This window comes from Eupeodes corollae, chromosome 2 (genome assembly GCF_945859685.1).
Source record: "Eupeodes corollae chromosome 2, idEupCoro1.1, whole genome shotgun sequence".
Lineage (NCBI taxonomy): Eukaryota > Metazoa > Arthropoda > Insecta > Diptera > Syrphidae > Eupeodes > Eupeodes corollae.
Genome location: NC_079148.1, coordinates 105,143,551 through 105,161,852, shown reverse-complemented (window position 1 = coordinate 105,161,852; position 18,302 = coordinate 105,143,551). Strand labels below are relative to the sequence as shown.

Here is an 18,302-nt window from a genome sequence, read left to right as displayed (position 1 = left end):
ATTAAAAAATTTAATGATTATTTTACGTTTTCACATGATTTTTCTTATTTTAATCAAGATTTCTACACAGAACAATATCATGAAAAAGTTGTAAATGTTATTGTTGAATTTGCATTACAAATTTTAAAGGAATAAAAGTTTGTAATAAGAACAAACGACAAACTTTTATAGAAAACTAGTTATCCAAACCAAACTAAATGTTGCTCAAGTGAGTGCATCCTCTACTCTACCTAAAATCTTTCAACAATTAAACATTTTACAATACTTTTCAACTTTTTAGAAACTTATAAAGTAATAGAGAATTATAAAATGAGAAGAAAAAACATATTTTTTGTTTAACAATTTTGTTTGTTTATTTTTAAATATCAATTAGTTAACAACACTCGAGTCATGTTTTTCCTTTGGTAGTTTAAAAGAAAACACAACATTCAGAAACACACAGACCATTCAGACTTATGTATGTAGCTTTGCAAAAAAGTTCGTCAAAAGTTACTTAAGCAACTGGAGCAACTGGCAAATGAGCGGCACTGGGTTGGAAACCGTTCTCATCGGCGATATAGCTGACGGTGTAAGTGACACCATCATCACCAATGTATTGGAATTGACCACGAACAACGAGAGCTTCGTTTTCAGTTCCAATGTTCTTCAATTGACCTTCCTCGTAATGTGACTTTCCATCACTGGTCTCAACACTATAATTGTGAAAAAATAAAAATATTTATTTAGATATTTAATTAAAATTGAAATGAATTTAATAAACTTACCCGAAGTTGTATCCTTCAGCACCAACATTGGCGTCTTGACGGAGGACTTGAGCGTCCTGTGGAGATTGTGGTGGAGCAGCCAAAGCCAAACCGAAAAGGGCAACGAGAACAATGACGAATTTCATGTTGAGGTTGTTTGTTTGTTAAACTTTAAAAACAAAGTGGATACAAAATAATCAGTGCATAGGCTTTTTATACCTACTTCATCGATGGTTTTTAACCTCGAAAGCCTATAAAGTAATCATCATGCATGACATCGAAATCTGTTACAAATCAGGAATGACCAATATCCATAAGTTAAAACAAAATAAAAAAATGATATTGATGCAAATTAGAAATTTTATTTCATCGAACCGGTACGCATCTTCTTCATCATAAAATTTGTTAACTATTTCACGCACACGCATCCACGCATCATCAATTTGACTCTAATTTTGGTTATAGGCGTTGGTTGGCAGTAATCAATAATTATAATACAGACTTGAATTGTGAGAAATAACTTATGTATTTCGTTTTGGCTACAATGTGAGTTTAGGTTGGTTTTCATCTTCATCAAAGTCAATCATTTGCATTTAAATTGTTTGACAACAAGAAATTGTCTTTATTTTAAAAATCCATTAAGATTAACATTGCACAAAAGCATTTGACATAACTGAAGAAAAATAGAAGGTGGTTTAAAAGTTGTTACCCGGAGACGTAAAGGTTATCACCCTATCGAAAGAATGCTATAGTTTTTGCAAATAATGGCAAATGCCATTTCTATTTTAACATTTAGGAATTAGATAACGTCAACATGAAATTAATCCCAAAAAATAATTTTACAAATAAATTTGTATCGGAAGTAAAATTTGTATGATTTATTGCTCATTTTATAATCCAAACCCATCTTTAAGGAATTTAAAAAGCTTTTAGTTATTAGTAAGTGAAAGCCATATTGGTACCGGAAAATTATCTTAAAATCGTTCTTAAGTCAGAATGTCAATTAGGTGATTTCTGGTCCAGGCGAACTGTCATGCATCAAAATATTTTGCAAAGAAGGTTTGGTTGTAGTTTTAACATTTAATAAAACATTCAAGTCAGTAACTTAAGCTTTTTGTGTTTTTTCTTTAGTAAATGAAATTTACTGATGAAAATGGCGCAAAAGTGCAGTGGAGATCCATTTTATGCAGCTTTATCTTATCTCCAATTGTTGTTGAGGATGTGTTCAATATATTTTGAAGTATCGGAGCTCAGAGTTCTATATACAAGAAAAAAACTTCTATAAAAAAATAACAAATTTCTCAATCCCCCATTTACAATCCTCTTAATTGAATTGTCAAGTCTTGGAAAATAGGCAGATCTGTCAACTCAAAGGATAAAAGGGTGGGATGCGATCCACACTGATAACTTCCCATCTCGTTTGTCGATTTGTCTTGCTTAAAAATTACTTAATATCGAAATCAATATTTTCTGTGAAATAAAATAAGTTTGAAGCCAATATTTTTAATTTTTGAAGAGTTTTATTTTTTGTAAAAAACTGTCAATTCTATGTTTTTCAAAATTGTATCGAATTTTGAAAACAACATTTCTTATATGATAAAATTAGTTTGAAGCCAATATTTCAAATTTTTGAAGTCGAAAATCAATGTTTACTAACTTTTGTTAATTTTTTTTAAGGTTTTTAATTTTTTTACAAAAACTATCAATTCGATTTTTTTTAAATTTTACTGAATATTAACAACAATATTTATTGAAAGGTAAAAGTAGTTTAAAGCCAATATCTACAATTTTTGAAAAGATATTTGAGTCGAAAATCAATGTTGAGGAACTTTTATACATTTTTTTTTGGGTTTTTATTTTTTGTTAAAAAACTGTCAATTCGATTTTTCCAACATTTGTCCTAATGTTGAAAACAATATTTCTTATAAGATAAAATAAGTTTGAATCCTAAATTTCAAGTTTTTGAAAAGATATTTGAATCGATATTCAATTTTTACCAACTTTGAGTAATGTTTTTTTATATTTTTATATTCGATTTTTCGCAAAGTTTTATCAGATGTCAAAAACATTATTCTTCGTCTGCATCTTTCTTCCTTATTATCTGTATAACAAAATTTATTTGAAATCGATATCTCTTCTGGTTCTTGAGCTATGGACGACGAAAAAAACGTAGCGAACGTACGGACATACGGACGTACGAACCTACGTACACACGCACGTACTAACATCTTTTTAAAAATCTATTCTTTCGACTCTAGGGACCTAAACCGTCGAGAAATGTCAAAATTTTCGGCACCATTACAATAACTTTCTATGGGAAGTTAAAAAGAGGGTCGGATGATACCCATACTTATAACGGTCCATCCGTGCCTGTTGGTTAATCTTTCTATATTTAAAACTTCTGCTAAAATATTCAAGTCAAAAATAAATGTTTTCAAACTTTCCCAAAATTTAGTAGAAGAAGGAAACTCTTTTGTTACAAAAATATTGGAGGTGACAAACAGTTTTGTATTTATTTTTTTCTTGATTTAAGAATTATATTATTTTGGCATCACTTTACATTATAAAGGAAGATTTTTTAAAAGCTATAGAAAAGTTTAAAAAAATATCACCTACAATTTAGAAAAAAATCATGAAATCTTTTTTTGAATCGATAGAACGGTTCATATAATTTAATGTTTGAAGATTATTTCATGCAAATGTTGACCTTGACTGCGCCTCAAATGTCCCATCCGCTTAAACTAATTTTGGCATACTCTTTCCAATATTTCGGCTGGTTTCTCACGAATAAATGCTTCAATGTTGTCTTCCAATGCGTCAATTGAAGATGTCTGTTTAGACATGAGTTTTAACATAGCCTCAGCTCAACATTCACAGTTACGATTCGCATCATCTTTAAGGAAGTACGGTCCAATGATGCCACCAGCCCATAAAAGATAATAGCTACAAAATCACCCTTTATAGTATAAAGTTAAATTGAAGTCTCTAGCGAAATTGGTTCGTGAGATATTCGGGGTCAACCAAAACCAATTTTTTACTTGCGAAATATAGGCTATATCGTTTTTTATTCGTAAAAATTTCAAGCTCGAGATTTCTATCAAATGTGACATTTGATGGAAGAAAAGTTGAAAAAAGTGGTTCTCCAGATTCCGTCTGTCTGTCTGTACTCGCCCCTACAGACCAAACCATTGGATGGATTAAGTTCAAACTTGGAAACTAATGTTTAAAGCTAATTCGATTCGCAATAGACTTTTTGCGATTTTTGTCTGGTTCAAAAATAACAGTAGATCCCATCAAATTTTTTAGTCGAAATTAAAAAAATCGAATTTTCTCAATTATGATTGAATTGTGTTAAATTGGCTCAATTTTTTTTCTTAGCTTGGTAAAAAAAATATTTCTGTATTGCTCCGGAAGGATACCCCCATAGAACCATTACTAACTTCCCACAGGAAGTCATTGCAAAGAGTCCGATTTGCCACATTAAAAATTTTGACATTTCTCGACGTTTTAAGGTCCCTAGAGTCGTAATAAAAGATTTTTAGAAAGATGTCTGTGCGTGCGTGTGTACGTACGTTCGTACGTCCGTACGTAAGCAATTTTTTTTTCGTTGTCCATAGCTCAAGAACCAGAAGAGATATCGATTTCAAATAAACTTTGTTATACAGATAATAAGGCAGAAAGATGCAGAAAGGGCTCTCAAGAAAATTGCGTGGGTGGTTTTTTTAACCATAGCAGTTTGAAAAAAGGTTAAAATTTTGGTTAACCCTAAATATCTTATCAAAAACGCTAGAGACTTGAATTAAATTTTATATAATATATTGTAACCCGATATCAAAGAAGTATATTTTTTGAAAAAAATCCATTTAACGGTTTTTTTTATAAATAAAAAAAACTAAAAAAAAATTTGTCACCTCCAAAATTTTACGACTTAAATATGATTTCATCCCCAAAACAATTTTGTGCAACGAAGAATAATGTTTTTGACATCTGATAAAATTTTGAGAAAAATCGAATTGACAGTTTTTTTTATAAAAAAATAAAAATCTGAAAATAACATTACTTAAAGTTGGTAAAAAATGAATATCGATTCAAATATCTTTTCATAAACTTGAAATTTAGGCTTCAATTTTATTTAATCTTATAAGAAATATTGTTTTCAACATTCGGAAAAACGTTGAGAAAAATCAAATTGACAGTTTTCTTATAAAAAATAAAAACCTAAAAAAAAAATTAATAAAAGTTGGCAAAAATCGAATTTTGACTCAAATATCTTTTTAAAACTTTGAGATACTGGCTTTAATTTACTTTTATCTTTCAAAAAATATTGTTGTCAACATTCAGTAAAATTTGGAAAAAAATCGAATTGAAAGTTTTTTTACAAAAAACTAAAAACCGAAAAAAATTAACAAAAGTTGGTAAAAAATGATTTTCGACTTAAATATTTTTTCAAAAATTTGAGATAATAATTTCTTACTAATTTTTGCTTATAAGAAATATTGTTTTCATCATTAGGACAAGTTTTGAGAAAAATCGAATAGACAGTTTTTTTTTAACAAAAAATAAAAACCTAAAAAAAATGTATAAAAGTTGGTAAAAATTGATTTTCGACTCAAATATCTTTTGAAAATTGTAGATATTGGGTGTAAACTACTTTTATCTTTCAAAAAATATTGTTTTTAACATTCAGTAAAGTTTTAAAAAAAAATCGAATTGACAGTTTTTGTACAAAATATTAAAAACCTAAAAAAAACTTTAACAAAAGTTGGTAAACATTGATTTTTGACTCAAATATCTGTTCAAAAATTTGAAATATTGGCTTCAAACTAATTTTATCTTATTAGAAATATTGTTTTCAACATTCGGTAAAATTTTGAAAAAAATCGAATTGACAGTTATTTTACAAAAAATAAAACTCTAAAAAAAACAATAACTTGGTAAAAATTTACTTTCGCTCAATATTGTTTTATTTCACAAAAAATATTCTTTTCGATATTCAGTAATTTTCATATAAAAGTCCAAAAGTCCGTTTTTGTCATACAAAAATAAAATCTACAAAAAATAGACAAACTTTTAAGCAACACAAATCGACAGACGGGATGGGTAGTTATCAGTGTGGGTCGAATTCCAGACTCTTTTTTTGTTTTTAAATGTTCTCAAGAACAAAGGAAACGATTTAAATATTTTAATGTCATAATTTCTTTTTGAATTTAAAAAAAATATGTAACTGTATTTTTAAAATTTGATATATTGAAAACGGGTCAACATTTTTTTACGAAAATCAAATATAAAATTTATACCTCTTAAATAACTGCACACCAAAATTAACAAAAATCTAAAAATTGCATACAAATAAAAAGTAATACAAAAAAAAAACGGTAAAACGGTTTTCCATTTCTTTTTTTGTTTTTTGAAAAATTAAATGGCATTTAATTCTATTTTTAAACTGACATTGTGGATATGTTAGAAAGGTCGTCCGATCCCTTCGAGCATTTAATTTGAAAATCCTTTCTGCATTTTTACAAAATTTATTTGAAGTCGATATCTCTACCGGTTTTTAAATATGGACGGCGAAAAATTATGTTCCGAACTTACAAAAATACAGATTTACGAACGTACGTCCCCGTACACGCAGACATCTCTCGAGAAATCTTTTTATTAAATTTTAGACCTTTCAAAATTTTGGATTCGAAAAGTCCGATTACATTTCTCTATGTACCGGTTGTTTGTTAAAATTTTTCTAAACATGCCTAAAGTGCTAGAAATAATAGAGCGCCCTTCACTTGAATCATGAGAACTTTACGATGTGTTTTTTTAGATGTAATGTTTTCAAGAAAAAATAGAACTCATATTATTAAATGTTATGACAAGGTATTTAGCTTTTATTTAGAGAGCCCAAATTGTCGATCTTTTTTGCAGCAATTGGGACCATAAATCAGCAATAACGCCACAAATATTCTTTTCCGAGCCATCAATCGTCTCGGTTTTATTTGTTTAGACAATTGACTTCACATAACCCTACAAAAAGTAATCGATCGGTGTTTTCAAAAGTTGTTTAGGAGTAATTCTATTCATTATGTAATAGCAAACTAAATTGGGCATAAGTCAACACGTCAAAAAAAACAACAAATGTTATTGTATTTTGATATCACATTTTAAATACATTTATTTTTATTTTTGTTGGTATTTATTTTATTTAGTGTTGTTTTCATCACATAAAAAAAAACAGTTAAAAGAATATAACAATAAAAGCGGAAACTGACAAAGAAAAAAACAGAATTAGTTCAACCAATAAAATATGTTATTTTATAACATCGTAGACACACTCCTTCAAAACTGTCTCAAACCTTAATTAACTGACTTGGTTTTACGGGAAAATGGTTAAAGTAATTCAAAAACAAATATTCTGTTCATGGACCTATCAGCTAGGTTCCACATTTCACTTTCAATCGAATATAATTTGGAGTTCTGAAATACACTTTTAACAATATCGATTTCATCCGAGTTCTTTATTTCGATATTTGCTATTTTTAAGTGTTTTGTTTTGAACCACAGAGAAAATATTAACATTAGAAATTATAGAGATTGGGACAAGGAAAAAAATTGTTTATTGAAGTGATATACACTTAGTGCAAAAAGTCTCCGTACACCAGCTTTCTTTTTGTTGATTCTGAGATAACAATAAAGAAAAAAAACAAGTATTTTGAAAATCACAATCACAATTTTCTTAAATTTGGTAAAAAGGTGAAGTCGGAAACTAACTCTTTTTCAATGTTATCACTTTGGTTTTTATATTTATTCATAGTAGGTACTTTTTTCAAAAAAAAAAAAACAATAAAATTAGGCTGCTGTACGGAGACTTTTTAGACAGCTGCTCTAATTTCACTTAAAGGAGTTCGAATAGTATTCAAAGTTATGAAATCGATCAAATGATAGAGCCCTGAAAACAATTTAACCCAATTTTCAATTTACGAGTAAATTTGGATTTAATTTCACTCGATTTTGGGAACCTAGCTTTACAGTAGTACTTTCTATGTGGACTTGAAATATAGCTTTTTGAAACATATTTTTCAAAATATTAGTGGCTAATAAAATAAGTACGAGTACATGTGATTTATTAAATAGTGAAATTGTTATTGTTCTTTCGTACTTGTCCAGGTTTTTCGTGTAGTATTTACAAACTATGCTAAGTCAGTAGTAGTTTTAAACGATGGTAAACAAGACATACCTATAATTTAGGTCTAGGCATCTAGACACCAAGTTTAATGAAATATCCAAGTATAAGCTCTGATCCAGAACATTAAAAGGGAGACACAGGATCAGACTTATAGAACAACAAACACACCTATCTTTCAAAAAAAGGTTAACTTAAAGTACATATTTCATAAAGACCTCAAATACTTAAGACTTTTAAAATAAAATTCATATTTTTTTTAAATGCTTTCTATTTTTTTTTTCTTTAACCTAATTAACAATATTTTCAAACTTAAGCTGATGGGGCAACTGGCAAATGAGCACCTTGGGGTTGGAAACCGTTCTCATCGGCGATGTAGCTGACAGAGTAGGTGACACCATCATCTCCGATGTATTGGTATTGTCCACGAACAACAATAGCTTCATCTTCAGCACCAATGTTCTTCAATTGTCCTTCTTCGGAGTGGGATTTGCCATCACTGGTTTCAACACTATTTTTGTAAAAAATGTATAAAATTATGTTAATTTGAATTCAATTGAAAAACATTTTTTTTTTAAATCTTACGCGAATTGGTATCCTTCAGCACCGACATTGCTGTCTGAGCGGACGATGGAAGCTTCTTCAGCAGCTGGGGCGGCCAAAGCCAAACCGAAAAGGGCGACGAGAACAATAACGAATTTCATGTTGATTTTTTGTTAGTTTGTTGTTAACCGTAAGGAAACTGAAAACTTAGTGGATGCTTAGTGATCGGAGGCTTATCAATTTATAGTTAGAAAAAATTATCATTGATACAAGACAAAAGATTATAGGCAAACAAAAGACCAGGAATAAAGTTGTCACATTTAAAATGCTAATTTATTTTGTAAAAAAGAAGATTCACGCATTTTGCGAATTTACTAATGTACAATCATAAATATATATGTTTGTACATACGCATGCGAAAAGAGACTCGATGTTTTTTGCAAATCTTTAAGTCTTTTGTCATGATTGAAATTTATTCAATCGATATGACTATAAATTGGTACAAAAGAATTAATGGATTTTATTAAATCGAAAAAAATGCGTCTAGTTTTACTTGAAAACAAGAATGGAGAATTTAGTTTGATAATATCTTGGGTTGACGACAGTTCAAGTTTTAGAATCAGGGCTAAGGTTTAACTTCTTTCAAAATGTTTGCAAGAAGTACAAAAGTGAGGACTTACATTAAAAAGCTAGTTGCACCTTCTATCAACTATGATGACCAACATTTAATGAATTTACTTGATCTTGAATCAGCTTTCATAGGAGATGAAGATGAAGCAAGCAAAGCCTTTTTTATGATATTAATAAACATTTAAGGGGTTCTGCTAAAAACAGAGGAATGAATTTTGTCTGCATTCAAAGTTTCGCATATTGTATATGTACATTTGTAAATTTCCTTCAATGAAAGACAACACTCTCATTCGAATTCAATTCTTCGTTTAAGCTTTCTGAGATAAAGGCTACCCACGGCGCGGCCCACTGTGAATTTGAAGTCGCAAAAGGTTGCTCCCGGAACTTTTTTGCCAGCAATTTCAATTTTGCGTAACCTCGCCCACGAAAATTCGTTTTTTACATTTACACGGAATATAAATGTAATGCTTCTCCAAGGTCTAAAGGATAAATAGATAGATTTCCCGAGTCAAAATGTTTGCCCTATTTTCATCCCCAAATTTCAGGTTCTCTGAGGTTCAAAGAGATTGAAAAGATTATAACTTCTGTTAAAATGTTGATATGTTTTTTGAAAAATCGTTAAGAATGATATGTATGTCAAATTGATTCTTCAAGTCCGTTTTTATCTTAACATAGGAAGTTATTGCAGTTGGTCTGATATATCAAATTAAATATTTTGACATTTTTCGAAATCTCTCGAATCTTTTTTAGAGCGTTGCCTGTGTGTTGTATACATCGGATTGAAAATTCCTTCATCCATACGTTGGGAATACTTGTTTTGTCCTCAGACTTCAAGTAAACACATACAAAACAAAATGTTGAGTTTAATTAAATTACGTTTTCTAATCAAAATAAGTTTGTTTTCAAAAATGTAAATGCCATTTTATTTAAAAAAAAATAATTTTTCATTTTGTTTTGAAACGTTATACAGCGATTTTTTAAAAATAAATTCTGTACAAACACAGTTCTCAATATCCAAAACACAAATGTTTTGATCATTAAATATTTTTAAGACAATATGAGACCTTGTGCATACAAAAATTATTGAAATTTGTTCCTGGGAAAATTGAAAAACAAAATAATAATATTCCCCTTTTAGAGCAATACAAAAATATATTTTGTAATATTGAAAGAAGCCAAGTGAAGAAAAAAAATTATAGACAATTTAATGAGAACCTGTCTGTTCGTTTTTGAGAAAATTGGAGTTTTCGATTTTTGACAAAAATTGTCCATGGGGTATATTGTCATTTTTTTGTTCTTAAAGAAAAATAAATGAAAAAAATTCCTAACACGAATTTGCTAAAAAACTTAATTAACAAGCATAAACGCAATTAACCCAATATTTTGGGCTGTAGAGGCAAAGACAGACAGACAGATAAACGGTATGTATCGAGGGACAGACTTTTTTCGACTTCTCTACGACCGTAATGTCATATTTGATTAAAATTTCGAGTTGAAATTGTTATGATTATGTTTTTAATGTTTTAAAATTGGTAGGAAAATAAAACAGTGACAGTTTTTTTTTAATAGAAAAGTACGAAAATGTTGTAACAGATGACTTTAGTCACAAATATCACTCAAAAAAATAAACGTATTGATTCCAAACTTATTTTATCTTAAACAAAATATTGTGGTCAATTTTTAATAGTCCAGAAAAATCCAACAAAAGAAAAAAACCAGTGGACAGTTTTTTAAACCCTACTTTAACTACTACTGATTCGGTTTAACGTCTTAAACATTTAAAAAGAAAATAAATTTTGTATTGCATACTTTTTAAACTACATTAAAATTCAATTGGGCTTATTATAAAAAAATCACATATAGAACTTGCCTTAATGATAGTAAAATGAATGTGATGTGTTATTTTAAGTTGAAACTGATAAACACCTAAATCTTTAAATGTGAGGACGCGACAGAGTTTTTGCTGTGATTTTTATCAAATACACCGACGATTTGTTTTCAGTAAAGGTTATCGTCTGTCATTTTAAAATGTTTAGGGTAAGGCTATTTTTCCCACATTAAAATGTGAAACTATCAATGTCATCTTGTAGAAGAATGCGATCATGGGTGGACTTTATTATTTTAAAAATCTTCTTGTTATTAGCAAAATTGAGAATTTCACTTGAGCGCAAGCATGACGATACGTCGTTAATGGACAGGATAAACAGGGACAAGATGGCTTCCTTCCTAATACCAGATTAAGCAACAAAGGGTTTTGAATGACAATTTCTAAATTTTATCTCATAGGATCTGTTTTCAAGGTATGATTTAATCCAATCTAAGAAAAATGGTGGAAAACCAAGAGCTTTAAGTTTAAATAAAATAATTCCGTGGCTTAGTGGTTAAAAGCTTTAGAAAAGTCAACTTCATAACCTTGTTCTAAAGCGTTTGAACATATGTTTGAGAATGTAAGGACATTTGTAATGGTTGATCTTTTTTCACAAAACCGTGTTGCTGTTCGCATATGAGATTCTTACTAATAAATACTATACTTTCACAAACAACGTTTTCAATCAATTTAGGAATGCCAGAAAGCTTCGGAATAGGCCTTTAGTTTGTTATATCCGCTTTGTTACCTTTCTTGAAAATTGGTGTTGGAAATGACTTGTTCCAGATATAACACCATCGGGACCGGTTGAGCAGACATCATTCAACGCGGATAATAATAGGTCAAAGACCGTACTCTTTAGCACAGCGATGTGATTACAAATAGTTTTGCGAAAATGAGTAAAGGTTATGAAAACATACTACTCAAGAAAACTGGTTGGAAAAGAATAACAGATTTCAACAGTTTTATTTACTGAAAGGTTTTTGTAAGTGAAGTTAACTGGAAAGCCATCTGATTTTTTTTCTAAGTTTCAAAAATTGTGTAGGATTCTCTTTCAAAGAAGTACCCATATCAGTAACATAATCAAGCGTATACAAAATTAGAAAGAGACTAAAATTCATTATAGAATTCAACATAAACAGAGAAGTTGATTGGAGACAGAATTTGGAGATAAATTTCACATGCCTTATTTTTTTTGTTATGTAGTAAACGCAATTCTTTAGTGTACCAAGGATGGCTAAACTTTTTATTTCTTGATTTATTTAAAGGTATATTTTTTTTCAAAAGAACAATTAAGGATCTTATACAAATTTGAAACTGCTTTGTCAACATCAGAAAATGCTAGTGTATCAGCAATTCCAGAAGTTAAATCTTCAGACAATAGCTGGAAATTACCTCTTCTGAAATCAAAATAAGGTGATTACTTAAGTCAAACTAAATTTCCAAGAGAGGTGATATTTATCCATATTAGTAATTCCTGATCTAGATTCTAGAGCAAGAGTAATAATAGCTTCAGAAGAACATACTAAATAGAGAATTCGATTTTTTTTGAGTTCGAGAGAGAATCTTCAAGGCAGGACTCGTCTTCAGATGGAAGATGCGAAGATATCAGCATTCGCCTTTTGCATTAGCAGCAGTTTACAAGTAGCGATTGGTATGCCAGTACTTGCCAAACGTGGTAGCATGGGCTGTACTGTACCGTTTCTGGCGAATAAATCGGCCTTACAGTTACCTGGAATATCTCTATGGCCCGGCACCCAGCAAAGGTGAATATTAAACTGTTGCGCTATCTCCATTAGAGATGATCGACAGTTATGGATTGTTATAGAGTTTGAAGAGACAGAGTCCAGAGATTTGATAGCGGCCTGGCTATCAGAAAAAATACGGATATCAGATGTTGGTATCACGTTTTCTTTGAGCCAAAACAAGACTTCTTTTATCGCCAAAAGTTCCGACCGGAACACGCTACAATGATTGGGAAGCCGGAATGAGAGACTTAATTTCAGTAGTTCAGAGTACACACCTCCACCAACCCTTTCTTTTGTTTTTGACCCATAGTTTTAACTTCTTACTTATTTTTTAAAAAAGGGTCAAAGTGATCTTCAGTGTGACTGAACTTAGTGTACAAAAATGATATGAAACATAGGGATTTTTTGCAGTCGAACATCTAGAGTGTGAAATGCTTTACGCAGTTCAAAGTTTTTCCTTTTTTTAATTCTTCCTTTTTTCCTAACACTTACACTCTGTTTAAATATCTTAAGGTTAAAAATAACAACATATGGACAGAAATTATAAATTGAGTCTAGCCTTCTGCACAGTATTAAGGGCTTTAATTTTCTTCTTCTTTGTTTTAGAAACGGATCTGTACTTGAAACCCTTAACATAATACCATTTAGATAGATTTTAACTGAAAGAGTAGTATGGAATCGAAAATCAATTCAGTTTGTAAGTATAGTTAGGTTAGTGAACATTTGGATTTAACACGGAATAAGTTCACATTGACTCAAAGCATCTTATGTTCCCTTTGGAAAGCTCGTTAGCTGACTAAGAGCCAATACACAGTGGAACTGCTGTCTATTACAGCTAAGCGGAATCCCAAAAGAGATTGGATGGATTTAGTCGAAAGCTGATACATTGGATTATGTTTCTAACTTAGAAATATTATTGTACAAATTTTAAAGGAGTTATTGCGGCTATGGCTACAGATTTATGCAAATTCGATTTAGTTAAAGACAAAATAGTTCTAACGTTGATTTGATCTGAGCGATAAAATATTATCCGCCTTCGATCGCACCATAGACGATATTTTCCTGTTATACTATTGTTAAATTATGGAAATCACGATCTTCTGAATGTCAAAATATCCTTAAAAACCTGTCAATTGTTAAACAAGGTTGTCTATTTCAAAACAATATCAGTGCTTCCGAACCAATTTCTCAAATTTGTACTCTCGCTTTTTTTTCTTGAGGTTATGTAAGACGGCCTTTGGTTCTTGGTTCTTGGAAAAAAATGTTTTTGTGTAAATATTAAAAACAAAATAAAATTTGATTTTTTAAATGATTTCTGTATTCTTTCTTAAACTAGTTAACAATATTTTTTTGTTTATCAACGGTTTTTTGTTGTTATTTTTGTTTTTGGGGGAAGAGGATGTAGGATATAAACATAGGTAGGTAGGATCAATATAATTATTAAGATAGGTAGGTGGATTTTTTTAAATTGACTGGATAAGGTCAACTTAAGCAACTGGCAAATGAGCACCTTGGGGTTGGAAACCGTTCTCATCGGCGATGTAGCTGACAGAGTAGGTGACACCATCATCTCCGATGTATTGGTATTGTCCACGAACAACAATAGCTTCATCTTCAGCACCAATGTTCTTCAATTGGCCTTCTTCGGAGTGGGATTTGCCATCACTGGTTTCAACACTATTTTTGTAAAAAAAAAAATATAAAATTTGTTAATTTGAATTCAATTGAAAAACAATTGTTTTTTAAATCTTACGCGAATTGGTATCCTTCAGCACCGACATTGCTGTCTGAGCGGACGATGGAAGCTTCTTGAGCAGCTGGGGCGGCCAAAGCCAAACCGAAAAGGGCGACGAAAACAATGACGAATTTCATGTTGATATTGCTAGTTTGTTGTTAACCGTAAGGAAACTGAAAACTTAGTGGATGCTTAGTGATCGGCGGCTTGCCAATTTATACTTAATCACCTTTTTTTTCTGACAAGATTCAAAGCCTTCCAGTAGAATTCCTTCAAGATCAGGAATATAATACTGATACTTGTCACATTTGAAATGCAAATTTGTCGATATGTAAAAATTAAAATACAGAAGAGCTACGCATTTCTTTACCAAAACTCTAACGCACACAAAGGTCTTCTTTAATGTAGAGATCCAAACTTGCTTGATGGCTATTGTCTTGATAAATTTATGCAGACGATAAATAGGCTTCGGTTTTTTTTGTTAAATTTTAATTTTACAATAATATCTATTGATAGAACGAATAAATTAAGAAAATACGAATACATTTTTCTTAAGACGCCAATGACCCATCTGCAATGGATGAGGACGAGGGACGTTAATACGACGCACGACGAACGGGCGACTTAGGTACAGCGGAAGAGTTAGACCTTTGTTTTGTTAACCTTTGGCATCGATCGTAGTAACTATAGAGAGAAAAAATTCATTGTTAAGTTAATGAGTTCCGTCTAAACTTGAACTTCAAAAAACTTCTATTGGAAGCTGTTACGATGTTTTTTTTTTCGTTTTTCACACATGTTTGGTGTATAAAATTTTAGTAGGTAACCTTGCCAAGGGGCGATCTCTATGGTCTGTTGAATTTTATTTTATAAATATATATGTATGTATATTTATCAAACCTTCAATATGCAATTGATGAGGTAAGTTTAACTTAAAGACATATTTTATGGTTCATAGGCCTGTTAGGCCGGTAAAAGTCAGAAAAAAATTTGCATTAATTTGTATAAATAGTAACAAATTTTATTTTTTACTGAAAGCGAAACTGTTGGTAGTTTCTGATGCAATAAATAAAAATATACAGGGTGTTTATTACAAATCCTTAAAGTAAGTGTAATAATAGAGCAATTTTCAGAGCTGATAAATAATTGATCTTATGTAAAAAATTAAAAATGATTTTAATGTATGATTGATTGACTACACTTCAGAATATTTTGTCCATGGAGGCTTTTAGCTAAACTACAATCACGCCTTCGATTGTGCCAATTTTGACATACTGAACATAAACAAAGGACTCTTATTAGGCAATCTGAAATGAAAGCTCGTGCTTAAAGCCCGAATAGATCTATTTTCTGTTTTGTCGCTCTTTGATAGCTGTCAACTGTATTGTCATCTTCGTATATAAAATCTATAGTGTTATCATGGATCTTCTTTTTTTACGTTCGTCGTAGGTTTTGTGCAAAAGTAAAGTTAATGTTTAAATGCAAAAGCTATTTTTGCCGTAGTCACTAGATGCCGCCTCAATAAAACCCACGATGATATTACTGTGGGTTCTATATAAAAAGCTGTAATTGTAATTTTGTTTGTTTTATTTCAAAATAGCCAGGTTCTGACAACATGTAGGACTGCATTTGCAGTCAACTGTATTCTTTTAATACAAATTTTAACCAAGAAAACTAGTTAGTTTTCAAGTGTCGCACATTTCAAACTCATCAGTATCTACCTTCAGTTGATCGTGCAAAAATTACCAAAACAATTATTGTTTACAAAACACTCCTTATAGGCAAGCTACAAGTCCTTCTCGACTTATATTTTGTATGGTAAGCAAATATTGCTTATCCTTTTTTAAATTTGACAAGGAAACCTTTTACACAAAACATTACATGGAACTGTGCAAAAAATACATTAATTATATAGTAATACAGTTCAGCTTTCAGTCAAATGACAAAATATGATCAGCTGTCATTTTTACATAAGCGGACTTGACTTGATAGTTAGGTAGATTTTTCCTGAATAACTTTTCAGTCAATTCACCAATAAAGTGTTTTAACTAGAAGGTAATTTTTGAGCATCAGGACAATCAAATAGTAGAAACTTGGGTTAACCAATCTGGCTGTAGTAGCAGTGTCGCTTCTGTTGTTAAATTTATAAAAAAAAAGAAATAATAATGTAAATAAATACAAAAAAAAAAGTGTAAGTAAACTTAAGTGAAAATTCCATTTAACGCCCGGAGTTTAAGTTACATTACGATTTGTAAATTCTAAGGCCGCGCTGTATGACACGCATGATATCCTAAAGTCGGTAAAAAGCCCGACAGACCTGATGCGTGGTTATGGTTTAGCCATTAAGTAATAAGAACTTTTACGATCCTAGAGAATATCAATGCCTCTACGTATTTGGATCTTTAGATCTCTGAGGAAGATTAAACGATCGTTTACTTAGAGATCACCAGGTCGAGATCAGGCTCTTAAGAGGTTTTTTTTCCAACAATTTTAAGCATTTTATACATATGCTTTTTCTAAAGTCCTGGACTTTACTTTACAACTAAACTTGCGCTAAACACTATAAGAGAAAAATCTCGATCTCTTATCATATTTTTGTTGAACATTTTTTTTACAAAAAATTGTTGAAAGCCTCTAAGCAAAAACATTATTTTTAAATAAATTTTAATGATGAATAGAAGGTACGAAAGTGAATGTGGTTTTTTGACTATGGTTGCTTTGTATGAAAAAAAAATTACTTCTTGCAAATTAAAATCTGCTATGAAAGAACAATTGAACAAATTTTTGTGAAATAAACGGTGCCGTGAAAAAAACCCAAGGGAAATAAGGTCAACTTTAAAAACTGCACTCATATCACTTTTGAAAAGTGTGATGTGGACAATTCTTAACAGTTGGTCTTATAACACATAAACAAAGTGAAATAAAGCCAAATGTGGTTCATTTCACTTCACTTTATTTACACGCAGCATTACGGTGGCGTACAAGCAGAGAATTATGAAATTGGAAACTGTCTTGATTTTTGGTAGGTGCGAGGATTGGTCTTTGAAAAATTTATTTTACCTTTAAAAACCTAGGTTAAAACGAAATTATACCTATTTCTCGGGCCTTCTACAAATTCCTTAGAGTGCCCAAGCAGAGTGGTTGCATACATCATACCTCTTTTATTATTCTCACCGTAATTCTGGGTGCTTTCCTTTTGCTCAATTTAAGTTGGTCTTATTTCTCGATATTAAATTTGTCAAAGTTCGTATATTTAGTGTCTCGTTGGCAGTCCTTGCGAGTCTCTGAAGTTCAAGGCTTGTAGCTGCATTGATAAATTCTTGCTATAGTTTAAATACCCATTTGATGGAATATTGGTGGAAAGAATCGTGTTTACTCAAAATAGAATGTTTAAAGGAATAGTAATAAAATAGAAATACTCTTCATAAGTCATGTGTCGAAAAGCAAACCAACAAATGAAAAAAACAAAAAAAACAGATGCATTTGTTAGACCTTCTTAGTTATAGTGTTTATAGTATAGGGTTTACTAATGGGTACTTAGAATTTAATTTGAGAACGCACCCTTGGACTAATCATGAAACTATCATTGTCAATTTATTAAGTATCGTGGTATAAAACATGGACGAACAACGTCTTAAGAAATTTTCTACCGAAAATTGTAGTCTTTGACCGCAACCTCAAGAGCTCGTTCTAGCCTTAAAATAAATAAATAAGGTGGTGCAACAGTCCCTTGAGAACTAGGGTCTAGTGACTTACAACTCTCAACCATTCCTTTGTGGGAGTATTGTTGTCATGAATGGAGGGGACCTATAGTTTCAACGTTTTAAGGCTAATTTGAGAAAACAATTTTCATGACAAGAATTACTCT

The 18,302-nt window shown here is 30.7% G+C and overlaps 3 protein-coding genes across 3 annotated transcripts; all 3 read right to left on the bottom strand.

Moving 5' to 3' along the window:
• Positions 1-325: 325 nt before the first annotated feature.
• LOC129946876 (larval cuticle protein 65Ag1-like) lies at positions 326-941 on the bottom strand. Its single transcript, XM_056057242.1, has 2 exons — positions 765-941; positions 326-692 (listed from the first exon to the last, which is right to left on the bottom strand). The coding sequence occupies exons 1-2, from the start codon at positions 887-889 to the stop codon at positions 494-496; spliced, it is 324 nt and encodes a 107-aa protein (XP_055913217.1). The 5' UTR covers positions 890-941; the 3' UTR covers positions 326-493.
• Positions 942-8,138: 7,197 nt separating this feature from the next.
• LOC129946754 (larval cuticle protein 65Ag1-like) lies at positions 8,139-8,683 on the bottom strand. Its single transcript, XM_056057069.1, has 2 exons — positions 8,500-8,683; positions 8,139-8,425 (listed from the first exon to the last, which is right to left on the bottom strand). Exons 1-2 carry the CDS (start codon positions 8,616-8,618, stop codon positions 8,227-8,229), a joined length of 318 nt encoding a protein of 105 aa, XP_055913044.1. The 5' UTR covers positions 8,619-8,683; the 3' UTR covers positions 8,139-8,226.
• A 5,314-nt stretch (positions 8,684-13,997) lies between these two features.
• LOC129946896 (larval cuticle protein 65Ag1-like) lies at positions 13,998-14,638 on the bottom strand. The gene is made up of 2 exons (XM_056057265.1): positions 14,456-14,638; positions 13,998-14,379 (listed from the first exon to the last, which is right to left on the bottom strand). Exons 1-2 carry the CDS (start codon positions 14,572-14,574, stop codon positions 14,190-14,192), a joined length of 309 nt encoding a protein of 102 aa, XP_055913240.1. The 5' UTR covers positions 14,575-14,638; the 3' UTR covers positions 13,998-14,189.
• Between the last annotated feature and the right edge of the window lie 3,664 nt (positions 14,639-18,302).

Bases quoted from the DNA above. Each gene is read 5' to 3' on its own strand.
- LOC129946754 (XM_056057069.1), bottom strand. From the start codon at position 8,618: ATGAAATTCGTTATTGTTCTCGTCGCCCTTTTCGGTTTGGCTTTGGCC. The intron at 8,426-8,499 runs GTAAGATTTAAA...TTACAAAAATAG, and splicing joins GCTGAAGGATACCAATTCGC to TGTTGAAACCAGTGATGGCA.
- LOC129946876 (XM_056057242.1), bottom strand. From the start codon at position 889: ATGAAATTCGTCATTGTTCTCGTTGCCCTTTTCGGTTTGGCTTTGGCT. The intron at 693-764 runs GTAAGTTTATTA...TCACAATTATAG, and splicing joins GCTGAAGGATACAACTTCGG to TGTTGAGACCAGTGATGGAA.
- LOC129946896 (XM_056057265.1), bottom strand. From the start codon at position 14,574: ATGAAATTCGTCATTGTTTTCGTCGCCCTTTTCGGTTTGGCTTTGGCC. The intron at 14,380-14,455 runs GTAAGATTTAAA...TTACAAAAATAG, and splicing joins GCTGAAGGATACCAATTCGC to TGTTGAAACCAGTGATGGCA.